This window comes from Octopus bimaculoides, chromosome 12, assembly GCF_046866305.1.
Source record: "Octopus bimaculoides isolate indiv1 chromosome 12, ASM4686630v1, whole genome shotgun sequence".
NCBI classification, from domain to species: Eukaryota; Metazoa; Mollusca; class Cephalopoda; order Octopoda; family Octopodidae; genus Octopus; species Octopus bimaculoides.
In genome coordinates, this window is record NC_142939.1 from 14,704,945 (window position 1) to 14,732,444 (window position 27,500).

At 37.4% G+C, this 27,500-nt stretch overlaps 1 protein-coding gene across 6 annotated transcripts in view; it reads right to left on the reverse strand.

Moving 5' to 3' along the window:
• LOC106874489 (uncharacterized) overlaps positions 1-27,500 on the reverse strand; it is a 408,363-nt gene that overhangs the window by 53,269 nt on the left and 327,594 nt on the right. For 4 of the 6 annotated variants that reach the window (XM_089360831.1, XM_014922234.3, XM_014922232.3 and 1 more), the window contains one exon: positions 6,603-7,162. In XM_089360831.1, the coding sequence (XP_089216957.1) occupies positions 6,603-7,131 (529 nt within the window). In that variant the 5' untranslated portion in view covers positions 7,132-7,162. Of the gene's footprint in view, positions 1-6,602; positions 7,163-10,078; positions 10,180-27,500 lie in introns of those variants that run through there. The other 2 variants (XM_089360832.1, XM_089360830.1) reach the window with 2 other exon arrangements.

Here is a 27,500-nt window from a genome sequence, read left to right on the forward strand (position 1 = left end):
TTTTTTTTTTTTTTATGACTGACAGGTGTAGCCATGGCTCTGTAGTTGGGATGTTTGATTCCTAACCGCATGGTTTTTGGTTCAGTCCTACTGCGCAGCACTGTGGGCAAATTCTTCTACTATGGTCTTCGCTAACCAAACACATTCCAGCATGGAGAAAATGGACGCTGAATGATGACGACGATGATATGAACTCACATGTGTAAATACATATATATGCATGTGCACAAGGGCTGTGCACCCTTCCTCAGTAATCTAAAAGTATAAATCTAGAAATGTAGAATTTATATTTGTAGTTCAACTTCAGTAAAATATACGCAATATATTCATTTGGAATGTAATGAATTATTAATTTTGATTTTAGCCTTTAATCAATAGTTTGCCGACACCCTATTGATGTGGTCTGCTGTGTCTCCAACCATCAGTTAATTAACAGTCATGAAAGCAACAGAGATCAATTCTGCTAGAAACACACACACACACACACACACACAGAAGTGGTGGGAGGGAGAGAAAGAGTGGAAGTTGACAATGTTATGTGGTTATGAGTTTAGCAAATAATTCCATGGAAATGTATGTTTAAGCTCTAATTTGCTAAGGCTGCTAATATGCTGTGGAGTAATTTGCATACAGATTGATATAGAAGGCTATCTATTATTATAATTAGATAACAATCTCTCAAAGTCTCCTGAAACAATGCTCGTTAAGAAATCTAGTAATTAAATAAACTACCACTCATGCATAAGCAACGATTAAAGAAATAAAAATTAAAAATAGATATAAAAATATAAAGACAAATAAATGTTTGAAAGCTACTTAAGCTAATTAGGCAATAACATTTGTTAATATTCTGTTAATTAGTATAAATATTATTTATATTAATTATTGATTGTTTTCTAACATAGGCACAAGGCTTAAGAGTCAGTGGTGGGGGGCATGGTTAGATGTTTGGCTTAGAGCTATAGTAGAAGACACTTGCCCAAGGTGCCACACAGTGGAACTGAACCCAGAACAATGCAGTTGGGAAGCAAGCTTCTTACCACACAACCATATATATCTGAACTACAACAGCAGAACCCAACCTCTCCCAAGGAAACAGTAAAACGCTAGAGAAATATTAATAGTTTCCCATTTTAGTCTGTGATAAGTTCTTAAAGATCTTTTAAGAATAATGGTACATTTGATCATATTTCATTTAGAAATCAATATAACACAAAAACTGAACAATATCTTGAAATATAGGCCAAGATCTGATTATTTAAAATTAAATAACACCAATTAAAAACACATAAATAAAAGTAGTGACATAAATTATGAATTTTCATAAACATTTATGTTTATGAAAAGGGTTATTTCTTAAAAAATTAGATTAATTTATTTTACAATTCTGCAGCAGCTGGTTTCTGTTTTATCTCGCTGTCTCACATACATATTGTGTGTATGTGTGTGTGTGTGTGTGTGTGTGTGTACATGTGTGCATTTAAACACATTTGTTGCATGAATGTGCATAAATACATGTACATGCGTATATGCATATATACATATTTGTGTAGGTGTATATTTTACTTATTCAATATCCATATATATGCTAAGTTATGGGGACGTGTGGAGGCACAATGGCCCAGTGGTTAGGGCAGCGGACTCGCGGTCATAGGATCGTGGTTTCGATTCCCAGAACGGGCGTTGTGAGTGTTTATTGAACGAAAACACCTAAAGCTCCACGAGGCTCCAGCAGGGGATGGTGGCGAACCCTGCTGTACTCTTTCACCACAACTTTCTCTTACTTCCTGTTTCTGTTGTGCCTGTAATTCAAAGGGTCAGCCTTGTCACACTGTGTCATGCTGAAACTCCCCCGAGAACTACATTAAGGGTACACGTGTCTGTGGAGTGCTCAGCCACTTGCACGTTAATTTCACGAGCAGGCTGTTCCATTGATCGGATCAACTGGAACCCTCGACGTCGTAAGCGACGGAATGCCAACAGCAACAACAGCAATATGAGGATGTAAACACACTAACACCAGTTGTTAAGCAGTGATGTGGGACAGACACACACACACACACATATACATAATACAAATAACAAATTAAAAAGGGTGGCTTATTAGCAATTAGAACCTAAAGGGAAAATTAATAGAGGTCACACTTTTGCTAAAGATAAGAGTTAAACTAACTCAAAGCCACAAACATACTGTCTTAATTGACTGACAAAGGGAGGTAAGTCTCTAGCATACATAGCCGGATTGCAATTTTGGATTTTGATGTAGACCAGGGGTTTTCAAACTGTGGTCTGCAGACCACAGGGGGTCCGCAAGGACAAGTCAGGGGGTCTGTGGACAGCAAATACTTTTTATGGGCAATTTGATTTTATATATGTTTTTTAATTGACAATAAACCTATTTGTTAAATACTGTTAAATAGATAAATGTAAAAATATATGTTATTTTAAGCAAATATTTATGTATAAATTTCATAAGCGTTTATAAGGGGGTCCCTAAGGTAAAGCCTGAAATATAAAGGGGTTCGCAAGTCAAAAAGTTTGAAAAGCCCTGATGTAGACCATCTTAATCCTCATCAGTATATGTGTATTTGTGTGTGTGTGTGTGTGTGTGTGTGTATAAGTAATAAGTGGCTCTTAATGCCTAGTGCTTTAAACTCAACTACCTCTGTCAGTCTCATAAGAAAAACCATTGTAAACATGTGCTGATTTCCAAAATGGTAGTCAATACACTCTGTCACTTTTGTGAGCGCTATTGATATATAATATAAATATATATATACGTATAGGCATAGTGGCTGAGTGGTAAGAAGCTTGCTTCCCAACCACATGGTTCTGGGTTCAGTCCCACTGTGTAGCACCTTGGGAAAGTGTCTTCTATTATAGCCCTGGCAGTAGTTTGGCCAATGAGACCGATAGAATAAGTACTAGGCTTACAAAGAATAAGTCCTGGGTTGATTTGCTCCTCCTCCTCCTCCTCCTCTGTCCTCCCACTCCTCTCTCTAACCTCTGTCCTCCCACTCCTTCTCTCTCTATCCTCATCCTCCCTCCTTCCTCTTCCTTGGTCCACCTTCCTCCTCTCTCTCATATACCCCATTCCCTCATTCTTGTCATCCTTGCCTCCTTCTCATCCCCTCCCACACCCCTCTCCCCTCCCACACCCCTCCCACACCCCTCCCACACCCCTCCCACACCCCTCCCACACCCCTCCCACACCCCTCTCACCTCCCACAGCCTCCCACACCCTCCCCCTCCCACACCCCCTCCCACACCCCTCCCACATCCCTCCCACCCCTCCCCCTCCCACCCCCTCTCACCCCCACCCCTCTCCCCTCCCACACCCCTCTCACCCCACCCCCTCCCCCCACCCTCCCCCACACCCTCTCCCTCCCACACCCCTCTTCCTCTACCCCCTTTCACCTCCTCATCCCATTCCCCCTCCTCTCCCTTATCCTCCCATAGCTCTACTTTGGTCTAAAAACCTGTCAAAGTGTGCTGAGAAATTTTCTGAGTTTTTGAGTTTATTAATTTACCATCTGTTATTTTTCAGTTTTCTTAAATTTAATTTTAATTAAGCAGTCTTTCAGTTTTATGAAAAAAACAACTTTAAACATTTTCTTTTACTGTCTATTATCATCTATTTATCTGTGGGAGAATGATGCTGGAGATAAAATTTTATTTTTTAAACAATCTTTATTTTTAATAATCTATTTATTTTTTGTTATTTAAACCTCATTGTATTATTGTTGCATAGACTTTAGTTTATACATTCATTTCTTAAATGATTATTTGTCTTTTATTAATGCTTAAATGTTTTTGTATGTATGTATGTCATTATTCAGTTTATTTCAAGATTTCTTGCCAGTAGAGAAAGAGCCGGTTTCTAACCAAGATCCAAGGTTCCTTCATTGGAATTTCAACATCAACAACATGGTATTTTTATTTGTATGTATATATGTATGTATGTATGTATGTCCAGATTTTTGTTTTATGTATGTATTCTCATGCATATAGTTACATATCTAGACATGCTCATATATATTTAAATGATAAACTTCTGGAAAGTTTTACAGATTTTTACAGTTCCAGCGATGGATTGGATCTGTAGTCTTTGATTTAGCTTTCTCCTTTCTAGTTTTGGAAAGCCTAGTTTCTCAAGATTGGTATTTTGGCAGTGTGTTACATAGCCCAGGGCCCCACCAATTACAGATATAAACTTGATCTTGTAATCTGGATAGAGTAACTGCAGATCTATCAATAATTCAGCATCCACTGGGCAGTTGATTTCCACAACTGTGCTTTTATGGAGGATGGAGGAGGAGGAGGAGGAGGAGGAGGAGGAGATGGAGGAGGAGGAGGAGGAGGAGGAGGAGGAGGGAGGGCAGAGGGAGGGCAGAGGGAGAAGGGGAGGAGGAGGAGGAGGAGGGAGGGCAAAGGGAGGAGGGAAGAGGGAGGAGGGAGGAGGGAGGAGGGAGGAGGAGGAGTGCAGAGGGTGGAGGAAAGAGGAAGGAGGGAGGAAGGAAGAGGAGGGTAGAGGGAGGTGGAGGACAGAGGAAGGAGGAAGAGGGGGACAGAGAGAGAGAGAAAGAGGAAGAGGACAGAGGGAGGAGCATTTTGCAGACATTTTGTGCATAATACCTTAACAAGTTTCAAGTACCTGATAGTGTCCACACAAATAAAAAAGGCATTATAAGGGATGCCCATTTACTTTTGGGATGGCTATGTACATCGTATATATGTTTAGTACCACCTTTTATCTTTTACACCACAATTTGAGTTTATTATTCAGCTTCTTCATGTTCCATTATTCATGAATATTTGATGGCATCTGTGCCCAGCGACGCCTTTCTGGCACTTGTGTCCACGGCATGTGTAAGGACTTTCGAGCGAGATCGTTGCCAGTGCCCCTGGACTGGCTCTTGTGCGCGTGGCACATAAAGTACACCATTTTGAGCGTGGCCATTGCCAGTACCGCCTGACTGGCCTTCATGCCTGTGGCACGTAAAAGCACCCACTACACTCTCGGAGTGGTTGGCATTAGGAAGGGCACCCAGCTGTAGAAACTCTGCCAAATCAGATTGGAGCCTGGTGTAGCCATCTGGTTTCACCAGTCCTCAGTCAAATCGTCCAACCCATGCTAGCATGGAAAGCGGATGTTAAACAACGATGATGATGAATATTAATGTTACACATCCAGTGGAGAATAATGCCACATTTTTCAGCTTTCACTCCGTGGCAAAACTGAATTGGGAGTCACCCCAGACGCCCCCCCCCAATGTGCCACCGCTTCCCCCTATACTGTCTTTTACAGCAGATACAAAATTGTCACCCTCATAAAAGCCTTGTCCAGAGCAGATCCCCTCTCGTCCCTTACATCAGCTATGCTTACTGCTTTCAACCAATCCCTGCATTCATTGCTCACATCTTGTTTCACAAACATCAAACAATCCACTCTTTACTAGAAAACAAACAAAAGCAAAACAGAAAAACAAAAAAACAAAAAAAACCATTGTTGCCAGCAGAAGACATACCTCTCTGAACTCCTCCATCACGTTCTTACTGTGACAGCTATGTTTTTGGAGTGTTCACCTCCACTGTTGATTAGATCACCTTGGTAACAGAAGCGATCAGCTACTTCCAGGGAGCCTTCCAAGCATTTGAATGATTTTCTTGCACAATTGCTATTATTGCCAACTACTTCTATGTATCTGCCTCAAACAAAATCTTCCATCATTAAATGTCTACTTTTTCAGAATGTGTGTGTGTGTGTGTGTGTTCGCGTGAGTGTGTGTGTCTGTGTGTTTAGATGTGTATGCTCTATCTCTCTCTCTTTCTACACACACACACACACATCTGTGTGTGTGTGTATATATTGGGTTGGTAACTAAGTTCCCGCTGGTTTTTGAAATTTTGGAATTTATTGCCTTTTTAAATTTTGGAATCTATTTTTTTCGAGAATTCTATTTTTGAATCATTTTGGAATCTATTTTGTTTTTCTTTTCTAGTTAATTTTAGTTAATTTTTGTTTATTTTCAGATCATTAAAATGGAATGTCAAGTTAAGAAAAACGAGCATTTTCGACACCTTCTTTTTGCTTTTACTCAAGGTTCTAAGGCCATAAAAGCTGCTCATAACATTTGTGCTGTGTATGGAGAGGGTGCTACACCAGACTTGGTGTGCTGACTCAATGCCATGCAGAAATAGTATATCTGAAATCTCAGCTTTTGAGTTGAAGTAGTTTCGGCGTTATGGGCTTTTAAAACTACAATCACTAGGAGATACTAAATTCACACTTCAGTATTTCCGCTGCCTAAATCCCTGTAAACACAAGAGAGATGTGGAATAAAAGTGTATTTATACATTTTTAAGATTACTGAACTGAAATTGCTCTATGCATATGTTCAAAACCAGGCTATTTTAAGACAGATTCCAAGAGTGAATAATGATTCCACTGAATGAAATACTCTGAGATATTTGTATCTGACTTCGAAAAAAAAAAAAAAAAATAATAATCCAATCAAAATTAAACTTGTTTACAAAATAAATTGCTGGTTGCAAAAGAAACAAGAACAAAATAGGGTTCCTTTTTTGACCCCTTGACTTACCTGATTCATTTCCGTACTCTGTATGTGGAGCACTGTATCCCGCTGAATTGTTGGCTGAATCATTAGCCCCTGAATTACTCCCTAGAGATGATTGCTGCATCGATAGAGCAAGTAGCTTTTTACATTCGGAAGAACTACGATTGCTATTATTGGAATCTTCCTTTGGTTTATTATTGCCAGAAGAACTGGACTGAGCAGACACAACAGTAAATACCAGTCGTACTTCAACGGTTTTATCAATAGCTGGTTTTACGTTGCTTGGTTCGACGTTTTTGAGGATGTAGCATGATTTGGCATTGGGTGACAAGACATTGAGCTGTTCCAGCATTTTGGTGATTGCAAAGTATAGTTCCACGTTCTTATCATCTTTAACTGCTCTCGTTTGCACTCGGTTTCGTTCAGTGGTTAGGTCTGGCATTTGGCTAGGACTGGAGGTGGAGGTGTACTGTATCAAAGACTCCACTGTTCCGGCACATGGTATCAAGGAGCACACCAATAGGCCGATGCTAAAGGCTCCTGTGATGGTCATTGCTAGCTGCCCCGTGAAAGCTCGTAAAACCCTAAAAGGAAAAGAAAAAAATAGAAAGATAGAAAAAAAGTCCTAGAAAGTAAAACATTGAATGAAAGAACAAATCAATTATTAAAATATTAGATTGGTGAAAATATTGAATTCTCTTTCTTGAATACTGAGAAATCAGCAGAAATTTGTAGTAGAGATTGGAATTGTCTGTTGAGTCAATGCAAGAATATTCTTGATACGTGGCCGTTGCCAGTACCGCCTGACTGGCCTTCGTGCGGGTGACACATAAAAGCACCCACTACACTCTCTGAGTGGTTGGCGTTAGGAAGGGCATCCAGCTGTAGAAACTCTGCCAAATCAGATTGGAGCCTGGTGTTGCCATTCGGTTTCACCAGTCCTCAGTCAAATCATCCAACCCATGCTAGCATGGAAAGCGGACGTTAAACGATGATGATGATGAATGGTGGCAAAATGGCAGAACAGTTAAAGCATCAAATAGCAGGCGTGACGGTATTTGTTCTGTCTGTAGGATTTCTGAGTTCAAATCCAGCTAAACCAACTCATCTTTTACTCTTTGTGAGTAAAGCTGTCAATAAACCAATTACCTATCCAGAAGTGGGTGAATTCTTTTTTGTCTTTCTTTCTCCCTCTTTTTGTCTTTTTCCCTCTTTCTCTCAGTATCTATCTCTTTCTGTCTATCTGCCTCTCTGTTTTTTTTTCATTACATTATAGTGGCACATAAAAAACACCTTTTCAGCGAGACCGTTGCCAGTACTGTGTGATGGGCCTTCGTGCTGGTGGAACGTAAAAGCACCCACTACACTCTCAGAGTGGTTGGCGTTAGGAAGGGCATCCAGTTATAGAAACTCTGCCAGATCAGATTGGAGCCTGGTGCAGCCTTCTGGCTTGCTAGTCCTCAGTCAAATCGTCCAACCCATGCTAGCATGGAAAGCAGATGTTAAACGATGATGATGATGATATAATATAGCCTTGGCCAGAGGCTACAGTAGAAGACACTTGCCCAAGGTGCCACAAAATGGCACTGAACCAGGAACCATGTTGTTGGGAAGCAAACTGCTTACCACACAACCATACCTATTCCTTCATGCTGATGTTTTAGATATATATATGTTTGTGACTTGCAGTTCAAATACAAACATTTTATTTGTATATTCTCAAACAGCATTACGTAATTTTCTAAAGTTGTTTAACACTGTCAGAAATAGGGATTCTGTCTTAAGATGTCAAAATCATGCTGATATCCAACAGGCAGCTGACAAAGGAAACTAACTTTTGTGTTAAATATATTTTGGTTCTCTTGTTAATGACTCTGTTCATTGTTATTGTCCTGTTGGAGTTGTTTTACTCACTTAGGAGAGAACAAGCTTTTAGGATATTTTGGTTTCTTAATAGGGTATTCGATGGAGGTTAGTTACTATTTCTTATTGGAAGAATATATTGTTTTATGAATTTAGTTTAAAGTCGTCAGAATGGCATACTGCAGACATGATGCAGTAAAATGGTGTGTGCACGTGCACACACACACACACACACACACACACACACACACACACATTGATTCATACAAGCATATGTTTTTATACAGCTATTCAGGTAACATACATTACATGAAAATACAAAGTTACATACATAGGTATTTGTGTGCATGTGCACTACTGCATATTATATACAATATATATATATATAATACTCACACACACACACACATACATATATATACATACATATATACATACATACATATATATATATATATATATATATATATATATATATATATATATATATATATATATATATCCATCTAGGTATTTATCTATATGCATGTTTATATAAGAACATACATATAGACTCAGATATACATATAGATAGATGCAAAGATATATATATATATATATATATGTATATACACACACATATATAATGTGTGTGTGTGCTTGTGAATGTAAGTAACGTATACGCATAGCAGTATTACTGTTTCCAAAAACTTATAATAAACAGCAAAATATATATTCAACAAATAAAGATACATAAATGGAAGAATGTCAGTTCTTTTTACACTCAATTTATTCCTGTTTGTTTGAGTAGATTTTCCTTTAATATACACTCATATCATACATGTTATCATTTTTCATAGATTCATATATATCTGTTTCACTCACAAACACACACGTATGTATGAATGTATATATATATATATATACATATTAACACACACATATATAGTAACATACTTAACACATGCATACATAATACGTATATATACACACATACATACATATGTATATATATATATATATAAATATATATAAATAGAAATAACACTCTTATATATATATATATGCATGTATAATTGTATACACACACACTTACATACATACATGTATACACATATATATATATATATATATATATATATATATGTGTGTGTGTGTGTGTGTGTTGTGTGTGTGTGTGTGTGTGTTGTGTGTGTGTGTGTGTGTGTGTGTGTGTGTGTGTGTGTGTGTGTGTGTGTATATATTTATATAAAGCAAAATGTTTAATATATCACAATGTTTTAGTGAAGCTACTGGGAAAAAAAAAATTATAATAATAACAAATAAAAATTCTCAAAATTTTTTTTTCTGCTATTTTTCTGTTTCCAAAGAAGAAGCCCATAATTTAAGAAACTTGTTTACCATTTTTTATTCTTTATAAAATTTATCAACGTCTTGTTTGTTATTGAAGTGGTTTATGAAGAAAGTTCTTCATAAAATAACTATTGGCTCTTTTCTTTGCTGTACCTATTATCATACAGTGTGATATAAAGATGGAGGGAAAAAAAACCAAACAAAAACAAAAACAAAACAGGAGCAAAAGGCAAAAAGCCTGTCAAAACCTTAAACTTTTCAGGATTCCAAGAATACACATTAAGACAGTGTTTGACTTTGCTTACATAGAATCTTCCAGAATTAGGCACAGGGCTAGGAGTTTTGAGGAGAGGAGTTAGTTGGCGCTTTTGAGTCCATTCTTAAGCTGAACTTTGGTTTATGGGCCTGAAAGAACGAAGAGCAACATTGACTTTGGTGGGTTTGGAATTCAGAATGAAGAGACTTGGAGGAAATATTCTTTTCTAGTCTAAGCACAAGGGCCGAAATTTTGGGAGAGGGGGCTAGTCGATTAGATCGATCCCAGTACACAACTGGTACTTAATCTATTGACCCTGATGGGATGAAAAGCAAAGTCGATCTTGGTGGAATTTGAACTCAGAACGTAATGGCAGGCGGAATACCACTAAGCATTTCGCCCGCATGCTAGTCTCTTTTTTATTTTTCTCTTTTACTTGTTTCAGTCATTTGACTGCGGCCATGTGGAGCACCACCTTTAGTCGAGCAAATCGACCCCAGGACTTATTCTTTGGAAGCCTAGTACTTATTCTATCAGTCTCTTTTTGCCGAACCGCTAAGTGACGGGGACATAAACACACCAGCATCGGTTGTCAAGCAATGCTAGGGGGACAAACACAAGCACACACATATATATACATATATACGACGGGCTTCTTTCAGTTTCCGTCTACCAAATCCACTCACAAGGCTTTGGTCGGCCCGAGGCTATAGTTGAAGACACTTGCCCAAGGTGACACGCAGTGGGACTGAACCCGGAACCATGTGGTTGGTAAGCAAGCTACTTACCACACAGCCACCCTTATTTCTTTATTGCCCACAAGGGGATAGACATAGAGGGGACAAACAAAGGGATTAAGTGAATTACATCGACCCCAGTGTGTAACTGGTACTTTGTTTATTGACTCTGAAAGGATAAAAGGCAAAGTCGACCTTGGTGGAATTTGAACTCAGAACGTAATGGCAGATGAAACACTGCTAAGCATTTCGCCCGGCGTGCTAACACTTCTGCCAGCTCGCCGCCTTACTTAGTGGAAATATGACAATGGTGATGCTGCTGCTGCTGCTGCTGCTGCTGCTGAAGATGATGATGATGATGATGGTGGTGGTGGTGGTGGTGGTGGTGGTGGTGATGGCAGCAATGATGATATTGGTGGTAATGATGACGACGACAATGGGGATGCTGACGATGATAAAAATGATGGTGATGACGACAATGATGATAATGACAATGATGTTGGTGGAGGTGGTTCGGGTGGTGATGATGATGATGATGACGATGATGACGACGAAGGTAGATGTACCACATGTCTTGTTAGTTTGTCAAGATTTCCAAAATGCTAAATGCAGTTATACTTATGAGACAGGTTCGTTACTCGCAATGTGTAACTCCTCTCCTCTCTTTATTTATTTAACGAGTTTTAATTTTTGTCTGCCCTGTCATCTTCAACTTTTATTTATAATTAAGTTTGATAACTTAAACAGCATCTTCGTTGTCAACTAATTCGAAACAGAACCAAGCTGGTTAATTGCATGACATAATCTTCTTTTCCTATGACACTCTTGACAGAATGCTATTTAGGACCAATTTAACAGATTATTTGTCTTCCCAGCATCAATTTCCAGTGAGCACTAGTCAAGATGACGACGACGATAGTGGGGATGGTGATGTTGATGATAGTGGTGATGATGATGATGTTGATAGTGGTGGTGATGATGATGATGATGGTAGTGGAGGTGGTGGTGATGATGGTAATAATGATGATAACAATGGTGATGATGATGATGGTGGTGATGATAATGGTGGTGGTGGTGATGATGATGAACATCATCATAATCCTTGTCGTCGTCGTCGTCATCACCACCGTCATCATCATAATCACCGCCATCTTCATCTGTATCAGCAGCAATATTTTTCACAATCATGAATGGCATTGATTATGCTATATAACCCCCAGCCCCACCTCACCGCTGCCATCACCTACCTGACAATCCTGTTTTCGTCTACCAGGAACCATGATTGCCAATATCACTTCTGTTTCTATTCTAAGTCTTACTGGATCATCCCCACCTCGACGTCTTCCCCCCCTACTTTCCCTATTCCCACCATCATTCGACACATTGCTGGTTGTTTGTATTCACATTAAATTTTCTCTGTTGTTGCTATTGTTGTTTAACCCCCCCCCCCCAAGTCAGCTGTGAACTAGCAGACAGAGAGCTACGATGAAAGACATTCCAGCTTTGACTATCCCCTATCAATTTTTTTTTGCCGGCATCATGTACCCAGGACTATATTGTTCAATGTCAGTATCATAAATTAGAGGAAACAGAAGAAGAAGAAGGGGCCACCCCAGGTAATGCTTTTATAGGGTTGGCCTTTTGGGGTTTGCTGTATGAGTTCAAAGTGCCATGCAGTGGGACTGAACCCTGAACCATGAGGTTGAAAAAAAAAACGAAAATCATAATGAACATGCTTAAGACTGTCATGAGGCTCTACTTTCGTGAGGGAAATTCATCTTAGAATATTTATTGATTTTTTTAAAAATTCTAATTTAATTTAATTTAATTCTTGTTTTTAGTCCGGAGCGAAGGTATTTGCCCATGGCACTTTAAAAGTTCTCTGACATTTGTGGGAAGGAGAGAGGAAAGGTGGAACCCTTCAAACCAAAGACATGTCATGAATGCTTGCAAGAGAGTTGAGAAACTGCTAAGGGCATCTAAAGTGTCAGATGATGGTGTTAAATCAGACAACAATTAGATAAACCATCAGTTGTTGTTCTTATTGTTTAACCCCAGGTCAACTCTGATCAAGTGTATTTATGGTTTTAAAGGCATTCACTCATTGATGATTTTTTGTTTTGTTTTGTTTCACTCAACTTGACCAACATCATTAATTACCTCCTTCCACTTTTATGATAATAGAATGTGACTGAAAAAAAAAAAAAAAAGAATGTGACAGCTATTTCTAGCAGATCAAACAACCACATAAAGAATACTGACTGAACCAATAATATCATCCCTATAATATAAAATGAAAAACCCTAAAAATAATAATAACAAAAAGAATTTTCCTTAATTAATAAACAAATATTTGTAAGGAGATTATTCTACTTGACAAATCTACATAAAAATTCATCTACCAGATAATAAAAGACAAAATAATAATTATTATATTAAATAAAGCAATTTATGATAGTTACAATTACTTTGGGATGAAGAATTACGCAATTTACCCTGAGGCTGCTGTCTAGCTGGTGTTAAACATAATTAGTGCATTTTTCAATTTCTATTGATTTCTGTCATTAATTAATTGAAGTAAGATAATATGTTTCTTCATTAGAAACTTGTTTCTAATTTTCATGGAAATAAATCACAAAGAAAAAGTTTTAAAATTTTAATGATCAATAAATATTCTATAATAATGAGGTTGTATAAATCGTTTTACACACACATATATATATATATATATATATATATATATATATATATATATATATATATATATATATATATATATATATATATATATTGAGCCATCCCATAAATGATGTGGTTTTTTAATACTTCTTTTAGTTTTAAAAATTTAGATAAACAAAGTTCTTTTTTTAATCTAAAATATACTCTCCTTCATTTTCTACAATGCTCTTCCATCTATCTTGTAGACTTGCAAAGCCCCTCTTCCAAAATTCACTTTTCCATGACAAAAAATACTCCTCCAGTACTGTTTTGACTTCATCTACAGAATTCATATTTTTTCCATCCAAATGATTTTGAAGACTGGAATAAATGATAATCAGATGGGGCAGTGTCTGGCAAATATGGTGAATGGGGCATCGCTTCTCATTCAAACTGCTCCAGCCTTCGGAACGTCATCCTTGCTGTATGTGGCCAAGCTTTATTCTGATGGAAGAACACTTTTTGTCTTGAAACCTAAGATGGTTGTTTTTCTTCTAGTGCTGACTTAAGCCACTCAAGCTGCTCACAGTAGATCTTGTTTGTTAGAGTTTGGTTTGGGTTTAAAAGTTCAAAGTGGACTAAACCTTTTATATCCCACCAAACTGATAAAAACTCCTTACATGGGTGAACCCTCGACGTCGTAAGCGACGGAGTGCCGACAACAACAACAACAACTCTGTCGCATTAAGCTAAGCGCGACCCCTGACACCAAGTGCCATCTTTTATAGCACTAAATAATAGCTTTTGGAATTTGAGAACATTTGTTTTTATAAGCAAACTTAAAAGCACCAAGTGAGTTGATATTTTATAGAAAATAGAGTCAATCTCAAATACAGAATAGCTGTGAAAAATATATATATATGTGCATACATAATGTAAGAGTTATATTAACATATATTTCACATATTGCAAACATAATCTGATATAGAACTTAATATGCTGGGAAGAGTGGATTGATATATTTATTAATAAGCATATATATGTGATTTGCAGTGGGATTTTGCATTGGAGAAAATTCTGGTATTGAAGAGGCCAAAATCATATGGAAACAGCTTGTCTGGTAGTCTGCAGAAGTCACTTGGAACTTGGCTTGATGTGTTTTTACTCAAAGTCTATAGAGAGAGAACATTTTTTTTTTTCTGAGATAATGTCCTGCAGTAAATGTCTTTCATGTTATAATGCACAGGATTGGGTTGAAAATATATGTATGTATATATATATTAAATGTGTGTGTGTGTGTGTGTATGTGTGCACATGTTTTACTTGATCTTTGCTGCTTTGTATGCATGTATTATGAACACAGATAAATATGCATAGTTACATACACTCAGACACACATATAAATGTATACATATATGTATATGTACAGGCATATTGATATATCTATGTCTATGCATACATACATGTATATATATATATATATATATATGTAGATAACTATGTGTGTATATATATATGTATATATATATATATGTGTGTGTGTGTATATATATATATATATATATATATATATATATATATATATATATATGTATATATATATAAATATATATAACACCTGAGGACATGCGTACAGGTGAGAGAAATGAAGTCAGTATGCTTCGCTGGATGTGCAATGTCAGTGTGCATGTTCAACAGAGTGTAAGCAGCTTGAGAGAATAGTTAGGCATAAAAGGAATCAGATGTGGTGTGTAAGAGAGACAATTGCGCTGGTATGGTCATGTGATGCATATGGATCACATTGTGGAAGGAACCTGTGGTAGAGGTAGACTCAGGAAGACATGGGACAAAGTGGTGGAGCATGATCTTCGAACTTTGAGCCTCACAAAGGCAATGACTAGTGACTGAGACCTTTGGCAATGTGATGTGCTTGAGAGGACCTGTCAAGCCAAGTGCTCCCATGCTGGTGGCACGTAAAGAACATCTTTTGAAGGTTGGACCTCATGGAAGCAAAGTGGCTGAGTTCCTTTTGAGTGTTGGGCCTGATGGAGGCAAAGCGGCTGAGCTTCTTTTGATGGTGGGCCTCATGGAGGCAATGACCAAAGCTGAGCGATGAAACCGTTCTGCATGCACTCGTGCAGTGTCCGACCATTTCGAACCTGTGAGCTTATGCTGAACGGCTGCTGTCACGTGTGGGACGAGTCCACCTGTCGGCCAAGTCTATCATGTCAATTGCTCTGCCCCTTCCCTCAACCGGGAAGGCAAGGCAGTCTTCATCGTACTGGTAGCCATGGTGAAAGAATGTGTGTGGTGGACCTGAGCGAAAGGTTTAGAGACAAACACTTACCTCTCTGGTCAATCGCTCATCAACTTTTTCAAGTACCACTTGAAAAGGAAGGTGAGAATAGAGAGGCAGGTTTTATCTCGTGAAAGTTTCAAAAACAAGGTGGGTGAATGTAGCAAAGCTGGTACGTGCAAGTGACGAAACCACTTTGAGCATGATCCTATAAATCGAAAAAAGAGAGAGAGAGAGAGGGAGCACTTTGCTCTCGTGTGTTTATTCCCACCCTGCCTGATGTTATCGTGGTCTTTTCCATAGCCTTTTCTTTCCCCGGATAAACCTAATCTTGCTTTTTACATTTTAAAAATTTCTTCTGTGATACATGATCCCTTTTGATTGCCCTTTTTTTTGTTTTCCCGACCCCCAATAAATAAATTCTACAAGGCTCAGTGTTTTGAATTTTGCTGAGGGTCCTATTATGTTGCTAAGATGGCCCTGCCACCACCATCACTACTACTACTACTACAACTACTACTACTGTTTATGATAAACACAAGTGGCGCTACCATTTTGGCAATTTTGTTTAGTAATTATCAGGAACAAACTCTAGCAGGAAATGTTTCTTTCTTTTTTGATAAGCCATTAAAAGTTATGAATATTCTGGAATCTTTTGAACTATGCAGGAATAAAAATGGTATCATTATTATTATTATTATTATTATTATTATTATTATTATCATCATCATCATCATTATTATTATTATTAATGATAAAGACACCACCTTTCATCATCATCATCATCATCATCATCATCATCATCATCATCATCATCAAGATGGTTATTATAATTGTTATTATCAACATTATAATTATTATTGTTGTTGTTGTTGTTGGGGGGTGATTCTTGAAGTATGCACATGTGTGTTCATTTTGTTCCAAAGTCAGGACATAATCATTGCATTACCAAATGAACTTTTCTTTTAAGTATTTGATAAAAAAGAATTATAATTACTTGAGGAAAGCCTGCCCTTGATAACCGGCAATAAACAAAACAAAGGTTTGCTTTTATAGACATTTTTCTATTGATTTATTAACACAACATTTTTTCACTTTTAACATAGTGACCAAACATGAAGAGATTACATGACAAAACATTCCAACAGCAAGCGGAGAATAAAAAATACAACACAAAAATAAGCTATACGAGTGAATGAACAAATAGTAGAAAAAAATGCCCATTTAAATAAATAATTAATAGATAAAAATATTCCAAATAGTCTAACATATAATTTTGAAAATAGTGACAGTAATAACAAGAGTGGTGGTAACGTTTATGCAAAGTGAAGCACTCTAAATAGTTAGTATAGTTATGATGTTAAAGCTTATCTTGCCTTAATTCTAACACAAACAGAACAAACAGGTTTTTTCGACTTAATTCCCATACATTGCTGTCTTGAGTTTTAGGACTTATAGGTCTGGTTACTTAGTTTCCAGGGTGTATGGGGGACTAAGATACTAACATCCCCTGGATGGGATGCCTGTCTATTCCAGGATTACTCATTTATAGCAGAGTGGAATGAAACCACATGAAGTTTAGTGTTTTACTCAAGAACACAATACATTGCCCAGCCCAGGAGTTGAACTCACGATGCAACGTCCTAAACACAAGGCAACATGTCTTGACTAAATTTAATACAGTTGCAAGGAAAAAGAAATGTAGTGAGAAGAATTTTCTAAGACCCAAGAGAGTTTCTTTAGTACGGAATCTAATCTCAAAGAGAGCAAAGAAAAAAATCCATATATCTGTGCTTTAAAAAAGATTGATCTGCACTGAGTCGACCCTCACTGGAAGAAGACGAAGAAGAAGAAGAAGAAGAAGAAGAAGAAGAAGAAGAAAAAGGAAGAAGAAGAAGAAGAAGAAGAAGAAGAAGTTTTCGGCATCTTGAAAGATAGGAAGATATAATGGTATAATCTCAGGTGGTAAGCTGGTAGAAATGTTTGCATGCTGGGAAAAATGATTAATGATATTTCATCTGTCTTTACATTCTGAGTTCAAATTCCATTTAGGTTGACTTTGCTTTTAATTCTTTCAGGTTTGATAAAATAAGCACCAGTTAAGCACTGGAGCCATTCTTTTATTTTTTTTACTTTGTTTAGTCATCTGACTTTGACCATGCTGGAGCACTGCCTTGCAGAATTTTAGTGAAACGAATCAACCCCAGTACTTATTTCTATTTTTTGAATGTCTGGTACTTATTGAGCTGCTTCGGCCCCACTTGTCTGTTTTGGCATGGTTTCTATGATTGGATGCCCTTCCTAACACCAACCACTTTACTGAGTGTACTGGATGCTTACTACATGACACCTGCATGGGTCTTATATATGTGGCACTGGCACTGACATGGGTGCCCTAACTTAGCATTGGCATGAATGCTTTCTATGCGGTACCAGGATGGGTGCTTTTCTACATGACACTGGCATGATATTATTATTACAGGTAGTGAATCTCTTATCTGGCAACCTTAGGACCGGAGGTGGTCCAGATTTTCCAGATTTCTGAGCAGAGGCTAAATACATACCGAAAATAGAAAATAAACAATGGAAAGTAAAGAGCAAAATTGTATAACATATACAAATTAATTTCTAAAGCAGTCACACAGGAGCTGGTGTCATGTGATCCATGCACCATGGAAACTAAAACAAAGCAGTCATGTGGCAAACTACTACTGCCCAGCCAGTTTAAAGATGGCCAGATTTCTGGATTCTAGATAAGAGGTTTGGTACCTGTATTATCCAAAGCAGTTTTATTTGGCCCCATGCAACACTTAAAGTTTCTTAGACTTTTTACAGAAGTCTACCTCATCAGGCTCAGTTAACTGAGCAGAGAAATGTAGGATGTCCAAGATGGCTGCCAGAAACTGGGCTGCTTTATATATACATTTGTGCTATATATATGTTCATGTTACTATATACATGTTCATGTTGTGCTATATATATATATGTTCATGTTGAAGAATGCTGGAAGTGTTAATACATTAACATTGAACAGTAAGAATGAATGCTCAACACCAACATCTCATTTAATAGGCTTGAAAATTGTTAAGAGATATATTACTCTTAACATGAAACTATTGGTAGCCTTGTCAACCCACAAGTAAAGAATATTTATCCACCAATGAAGTGTTGAGAACTCATTATCACGGTTCAATATGAGCACACACACACACACACACACACACACACACACACACACACACACACACACACACATACACAGACATGCATTCACAAGCATATACACACACACATAAATATGTTTGCTGGGTTTCTTTCTGCATCCATTTACCAAATCCATTCCTAAGGCTTTACTGTCAGCTTGGGACTGTAGCAGAAGACACTTGCCTAAGGTGCTTTACATCAGGACTGAACCAGAGACCACATGTTTGTAAAACAAGGTCCTTTACCACATCACTGTGCCTATATAGTATCAGAACAGAAACGAAGGTGATTTCAGATTAAAAAAAAAAGATAAACAAAACAAAACAAAACAAAAATTAGCAGGAAAATGAGCCTTCACTAATTAACTGATTGATTGATTGAGCAAGGCAAAGGTTAGAAACAATTTTCGAATTTAATTAACAACTGAAATCAAGATTAATGTTTTGGCTGGAACAGCAGAGTGTTGGAGTAAATACTTTGCATTGTTTAGCCTCGTTAAGGTGGCGACTGGCAGAATCGTTAGCACGCTGGATGAAATGCTTGGTGGTATTTCACCTGTTGCTATGTTCTGAGTTCAAGTTCCGCTGAGGTTGACTTTGCCTTTCATCCTTTCGGGGTCGATCAAATAAGTACCAGTTGAACACTGGAGTTGATGTAATTGACTCATCCCCACCTCCCACAAGCTGCCCTTGTGGAAAAAAATTTGAAATAATTATTTAGACTCGTTAAGGCAGTGAGCTGGCAGAATTGTTAGCACACAGACAAAAGTCTTAGCAGCATTGTGTCTATCCAGAGGGATGAAAGGAATATGTTAATTGTGGCTGGATTTGAACACAGAATAAAAGGAAGTGGAACAAATGTCACAAAATGGTTTGTGAAATAATAGTTATTTGGCAGAATCATTAAGCATATCAGCATTTCATCCATCTCTACATTCTAAGTTCAAATTCTTCTGAGGTCGACTTGGCTTTTCATCCTTTCGGAGTCAATAAATTAAGTACCAGTGAAACACTGGGGTCAATGTAATCAGCTAGTCCCTTCCCACCACATTTCAGACCTTGTGCCTGTAGTAGAAAGGATTATTATTATTATTGACTGAGAGAGTAGCACAAGCCACCAGTGTAACACTGGGGTAAAATATACAAAGTTCAGTATACCCATCATGAATACTCATCTAAGAACGGTACACCAGGTACATGCATCACAGCTATATGTGTGCAACATGGTGATTCCGTATCAAGATTATTATTATTATTATTATTATTATTATTATGTTTTTTTTCTTCTTTCTTCAAATATTCTTCCATTTCACTCATGTTGAATCTAGAGTCACATGGTTGCAAAGTGGAACCCTTAACCATGGAGCCATGCCTGTACCTGCACACATCATACAGGAAACGGAACCACGAGAAACTGAACAGGTACTTTTGATGCCATAGCAAATACAAAACCAAAACAAAATATATATAAGACTTTATCCATAAAATATATTTCTAACTTTGCCATTGGTCTCTTTATCTTTTTCTCTCTTTATACATACACACGCTAATACACGACCTATGTTATATTCCCCACTCATGTTTATACAACGACAGGGTCAAAACTAGCCGGTATACAGCACTTACTCGGTATTACCTGTATCTTTGGGTTTGGTTGAATCCAATACCTTTCATAACATCATCATCATCATCGTCGTCGTTTAACGTCCGCTTTCCATGCTAGCATGGGTTCTTTATATATATATATATATATAAATAATAACACAGATGGGCTGTGGTTAACTACAGTTGTTTGAAGCGTGTGCTTCATTGATGAACAAAAGTGTTACAAAATAACCATTTACTTCAGGTGAATAAAAAAAAAAATTTAACAATCAGAACTTCTCACAAAATAGAACTTAATGCAAGACAACCCAACTAACCAAGTTACAGCTGAAAGAGACATATGTGTGTGTGTGTGTGTGTGTGTGTGTGTGTGTGTGTGTGTGTATGTGTGTTTCCCATCCACTGCCTGACAACCAGTGTTCATTTGTTTATGTTCCCATAACTTAGTGGTTTGTCAAAAGAGACTGATATGATAATTATCAGATTTTTAGAGAATAATTATTAGGGGTGATTTGCTTGGCTAAAACCCTTGAAAGTGGTACTCCAGCATGGCCACTTTTCAGTGACTGAAACAAGTAAAGCAAAAGATGAAAATGAGTTGGTTTGTGATGATGTGGATCAAAAGTATTTTACTTGAGAAGCAAGTAAGAGTTGGCACCAGGAAGAGCATCCAGTCGTAGGAAACTGTCTTGAAGTGATTCATTTAACTCATGTCAACATGGAAAAAAAGGGCAGGTGTAACAAGTGCTGCTGCTGATGACAACTGTGGAGAAAGAGGAGGTGAAAAGAAGAAAAAAGGAAGAAGAATGAGGATGTGGTGGTGGAGGAGGAGGAGGAGGAGGAGGAGGAGGAGAAGAAGAAGAAGAAGAAGAAGAAGAAGAAGAAGAAGAAGAAGAAGAAGAAGAAGAAGAAGAAGGCGGTTATGGTGATGATGGCAGTGGTGACCTTTGGTAGTGGTGGTGGTGGTGGTTGTGGTGATGATGATGAAGATGATGCTGAAGAAGAGGAAAAAGGAGAAGAGGAAGGCAGTTGAGGTGGTGATGAAGATGGTGTTTAAGATGATGATGATGATGATGAAAAGAGAAATAACAAAGCGGCCTAATTAACTCCATCCATTCATTCATTACACACACACAACTCATGCCTATCTCAATGAACTGTAGCAGATGTTCTCCCATCATTTCGCAACCACCTATCTCTCCACTACCCATACCATCTGCCAAAATCAATCAAGAAGCCTAATGAAAAAGGAATCAATTAATACCTAAACCATCTCCATCTTCCTGTAATTAGTAATAATCTATTAAACAATTCTAAGTTTATCTCGGCATATACAATGTAGATGAAGTGTTGAGGTGATGGGCTTTGAGAGCAGATATTGATACTTCAAGGGTTTGTATCCGATCTAGGGCTGAAATTGATTTGTGTTAATGGCAATAGGTGCTGGATTCTTATTGGCTCAGTCCACTTCACTGTAAATAGATACCTCAACAATTACCAATTGAAAGGCATAACCAGTGGGATTACTATATAACTGGTTTCAAATTTTGGTGCAAGGCCAGTAATTTTGGGGAAGGAGTAAGCCAATTAAATAGACCCCAGTGCTTGGCTGGTACTTATTTTATTGACCTCTGAAGTGATAACTGGCAAATGCGACCTTGGCAGAATTTGAACTCAGAATGTAAAGTTGGACAAAATGCCACTAAGCAATTCTACTGGTTCACTGCCTTGAAGAAACAAAATATTCTTTTCTACTCTAAGCACAAGGCCCAAAATTTTTGGGGAGGGGGCCAGCTGATTAGATCTACCCCAGGATGCAACTGGTATTTAATTTATTGACCCTGAAAGGATGAAAGGCAAAGTCGACCTCGGCAGAATTTGAACTCAGAACGTAAAGACAGACGAAATACCGCTAAGCATTTTGCCTGGCGTGCTAATATTTCTTATTTCTTTATTGTCCACAAGGGGCTACACACAGAGGGTACAAACAAGGACAGACAAACGGATTAAGTCGATTATATCGACCCCAGTGTGTAACTGGTACTTAATTTATCAACCCCTGAAAGGATGAAAGGCAAAGTCGACCTTGGCAGAATTTGAACTCAGAACGTAGCGGCAGATGAAATACCGCTAAGCATTTTGCCCAGCATGCTAACGTTGCTCTCACAATGTATCAGGTTTTAGTTTGCAGCAAAAAGTTTGGTCAAGTATCTTTTGGTATCTCTTTGGGTTCATCGAAATGAGATGGGTGGGTAAAAGGGTGGTGGTGGTGGTTTAAACAACTTTTGTTGCTGTTTTTTTGTTGTGTATTTTTATACAGAAAGCCATTTCCATTATGTAATTATGTTTGAAATTTTTCATCTAAAACGATTTATGACTGACATTAAGACCAGACCAAAGTAACTAATAGGGTTTCCATAGAAATTTACTTTGATATTTGAACTGTTTTGAATTTGTGTGAAGGATATTTGTTCTGTGAAAAAAATGGCCATTCAAAGAGCACTCTGGATAATGACAATGATAATGATGATGATGATGATGATGATGATGATAATGATGATGATGGTGATGATGATCCTTTCTACTTTAGGCACAAGGCCTGGAATTTTGGGGGAGGGGCCAGCCGATTAGATCAACCCCAGTACGCAATTGATACTTAATTTATCGACCCTGAAATTATGAAAGGCAAAGTCGATCTTGGTGGAACTTGAACTTAGAATGTAGCAACAGGAGAAATACCAGTAAGCAGTTCATCCAGTGTTCTAATGATTCTGCCAGATCACCACTTTAATAATAATAATGATAAATGCCCTGATGCAGTACCAGTCAGTGGCTCTCATGGTTTTTGATCTTAACTGATTAGAAGTGTTATCAGGGTTGATAAAATAGTACCAGTTGGTCACTGGGGTCGATGTAGTCATCTTAAGTCTTCCCCACAATTTTCATTCCTTGTCCCTATATTAGAATGGATATATTACACAAATCTGAGATGTGTATATTAAAATTTGATTTAATGATTAAATGCTTTCAAAATATTATTATTTCAAAACATTATTATCACAAATTATACATACAGTAAAACCTTGCAGTATGAGTGCACCATTTTCTGTATGAGCCGAGACTTGTGTAAATTTTTGTCTTGATGCACAAGTGGAAATCCACAATACAAGCACACAAATCGTCCCATCTTTAAGGTAATTCAGTTAATAAAACCAGTTTACATATTTCTTTTGCATTCTCATTTTTATGATTGTCATTTTACTTGTAACTACATCTTTTCTGTTTTAAAACCCATAAAAAATTATTTTTGAGTGGTTTCTGGGGGGCTGGAACGGATTAATTATATTTTAGTTAATTTCAATGAGGAAAATTGATTTGTAAAACGAGGAAATCAAAAGACGAGCTCAGTCATGGAATGAATTAAACTCGTACTGTGAACTATCACTGTATATATATACTTTTACTTATGTACTTTTACTTATTAATTTTCTATATGTGACTGGATTTTCATCGATGAGTTCATGAACCTTGGTTCTTTTCTCTAAAACTATATATTAATATTTTATACTGTGAAACTTAATTTACTTTTAATTTTTAATAAATTGAATTGAATTGAGTTTTTACCTGTAAATTTGGATTTTTATCCCTAATATTATTGTATGTATATATGTGTATGTGTGTGTGTGTGTGTGTGTGTGTGTGTGTGTGTGTGTGTGTGTGTGTGTGTGTGTGCATGATGATAGCCTCTCCCAACGAAGACAACATGAGTGTCCAGTTTTTGCCGAATAACCTGCACAAATAGTTTGTTTAGAGTGATCGAATGCTTGTGTTGCTCATTAAGCTCACTTTCTCCATCAAATCGACATTACCTGAATAGACTGCATGGTGTACCACACATCTGGCGTCAAAGTAATCGCAGAGCAACATGAGAACGAATATTTTCTCACAAGAACAGAACACACCACTCAACTTAGGAATTGAAACCACAATCTCACAATCATGAGTGCAACGCCTTAACCACTTGGCCACACACACAAACACACACACACACACACACACACACATACACACACACACACTATTTAAATTTCAATGGAAGACAACAAAATATTTTAAGACACGAACAATTACTTGTAACTTAGAAACTCGATCTGGAAATGATGTGAATTATGAAAAAACAATATTTACCAACTAGTTAATCAGTTCACATCATAAAAAATTCACAAGTAATATAATATAATATTTAAAAGGATTTATTTAAATAACTATTGTACATATGTTTCATAATGGATTATTATATGTTTAAATAATAAATATCCATTATTTCATCAACAACTGAAATTTAAATAAATGTTTGAAATGAATGCTGTAGTATTCTTAAATTTAAACATTTTGTTTTTAGATTTGAAATGCTGACGAAATGAAGGATATTTATTATGTAAATGTATAATAAATCCATTAATCCATTATGGAAACATATGTGAGATGGTTATTTAAATAAAACATTTTAAATATTACACACATGCACACACACACATGCACACCTGCATATGCAAGCATGCATATACACACATATGCATGCATACATGTGAACATACATACACGTGTGCACATGCATGCATCTGTACACATGCATCTGCACACATGCATCTGCACACACACGCACAAGACATAATGGAAAATTATTCTGTCTTCAAAATTTGTTTATTCCAGTATTATTCTCATTAGATTCCAACCCAACATGTGTTTCTGCTGGATGAGTGTCCTACTATCCTTCCATGTAGCATCTATGTGCATTCAGTTGATTCAGTTGCAATGCATTTCCATCCCAGGTAGACATTCCTATGCAGTTTTTGTTCAAGGTTTTACCTGTTCAGGTGGGTGAAGCAATAATTATATCAGCATGCTAATAAGGTATTTGCTCAGATTCCATATCCCTATACGTTTATTTCTTATATACAAGATAGAGCTGTTGTTATGTAATTGCTGTTATTCTGTAGGTCTGTGTGCAAAGATTAGTTGTGTTTTGCAGGGTTGCTTTCACTATTAACTTAGAAATGGAGAAAGACATGGTACTAAACATAAAAAGCAAACCATTTGGGGCTAAAAAGAAAGTGGCAAAACATGAAAGTCTTTGAGCAAACATTTGTCTTATGCAAAATCTGCACACAGACATTAAATAACGACGATGGCGATGACGATGATGATGATGGATGATGATGATGATGGTGATAGTGATGATGATGATGATGACAATGATGAGGATAGTGATGTTGATGATGATGAAGATGATGATGATGATGAAGATGATGATGATGAAGATGATGATGATGATGATGGTGATGATGATGACGATGACAATGATGACGTCAATTATAATGATGTGATGATGACAAGGATGAAATCGAACAATTGAACGAAAGACTTAAAGAAAACTCGGAAGCAAATCTGTGCTGTAAGAGTAAAGTCTTCTAGTTCTTCAAATTGGTCCAAACTTTTATGTCTGTGACCAATCTGGAGCACCAGTGCTGTCATGCTGATTAATTAGTGGTTGAGAACCCCATTTTCATTTTCATTGAAGAATTTTCCAAGAGAAAATAGAAAAACTTTTGTCTTTGAAAATGGCATGGTTCCAGTATTCGAAATGGCTCTAACACCAGATATCATTGAAGAACAACGTTGTGTGTGTGTGTGTGTGTGTGTGTGTGTGTGTGTGTGTGTGTGTGTGTGTGTGTGTGTGTGTTTGTGTGTGTGTGTGTGTGTGTGTGTGTGTGTGTGTGTGTTACATGGTGGTTGTATGTGTTAATGGGTTTGTAACGAAGCCAGGATTATAATTAATGGAAGTGTCAATTACCATTATGCCAAAGAGTTTGTTGATAGTTGTAACGCTTTGTTGAAAATATACGGGACATTAAAACCATTTAGATACTTTAATATATCTTGTATGTACAGTTAAATCTGTGACTATTACTGTTTGAGTCAGAGCTCCACATAGATTATCATCATCCAGTCAGCTTTCTGTATAGGGGTTATTCAACTATTGTACTTACAGTGTTACTAGTTATGATATAAAAAACATAGACAGTGGTGATTAAGATAAACACCAGTGCAAGTATTTACTTCTTATGCATGTTTCACTGTTGAAATTATTTGGATGCCAGTATTGGATGTTCCAAATGCATTTGGATGTTTAACCACAACAGATCATCGAGGAAACAGTTTATTATATTCTGTTACAGAGATACAGGGAGACACACACACACACATATACAAGGGCTTGCGTGCATGCATGCATACATGATGATGGCCGTCCACTCGTGACCGAGGAAGACCATTGCCGACCTTCAGGAACATGGTGCGCTCTAGGACTAACTTATATTTTGCATTTGTGGTTCTGTTGGTGGCTAATGAGCCCTGCTCTTGACAAGCATACACGACTGCAAACATTGCAGACCAACCTTTCCCCGTTCACTATACGAGCCGTGCGCTTTCGCACAGCTCGCTTAAGTTTTTCATACTGGATACGTGCTCTCTCAAAAGTATCGATCCCCTCCTTAACCTGCTTCCTCCATCTGTGGTGATGACAGGCATTGTTCTCCTAGTCAGTGTCCTGCATATCACAGGCCTTTAATGAGGACTTGATACAGTCCTTAAAGCGCAGCTTTGGTTTCTGCCAGAGTCTCATTCCATTCACAAGTTCTGCATAGAGCCTCTGCTTAGGAATCTTGCTATCCTTCATACATACATACATACAGACATGCAAAGGAGCACTCCGTCGGTTACGACGACGAGGGCCCCGGTTGATGCGATCAACGGAACAGCTTGCTCGTGAAATTAATATGCAAGTGATTGAGCACTCCACTGACACGAGTACCCCTTACGTAGTTCTCAGGAAGAGTCAGCATGACACATAGTGTGACAAGGCTGGCCCTTTGAAATTGAGGTACTACTCATTTTTGCCAGCTGAGTGGA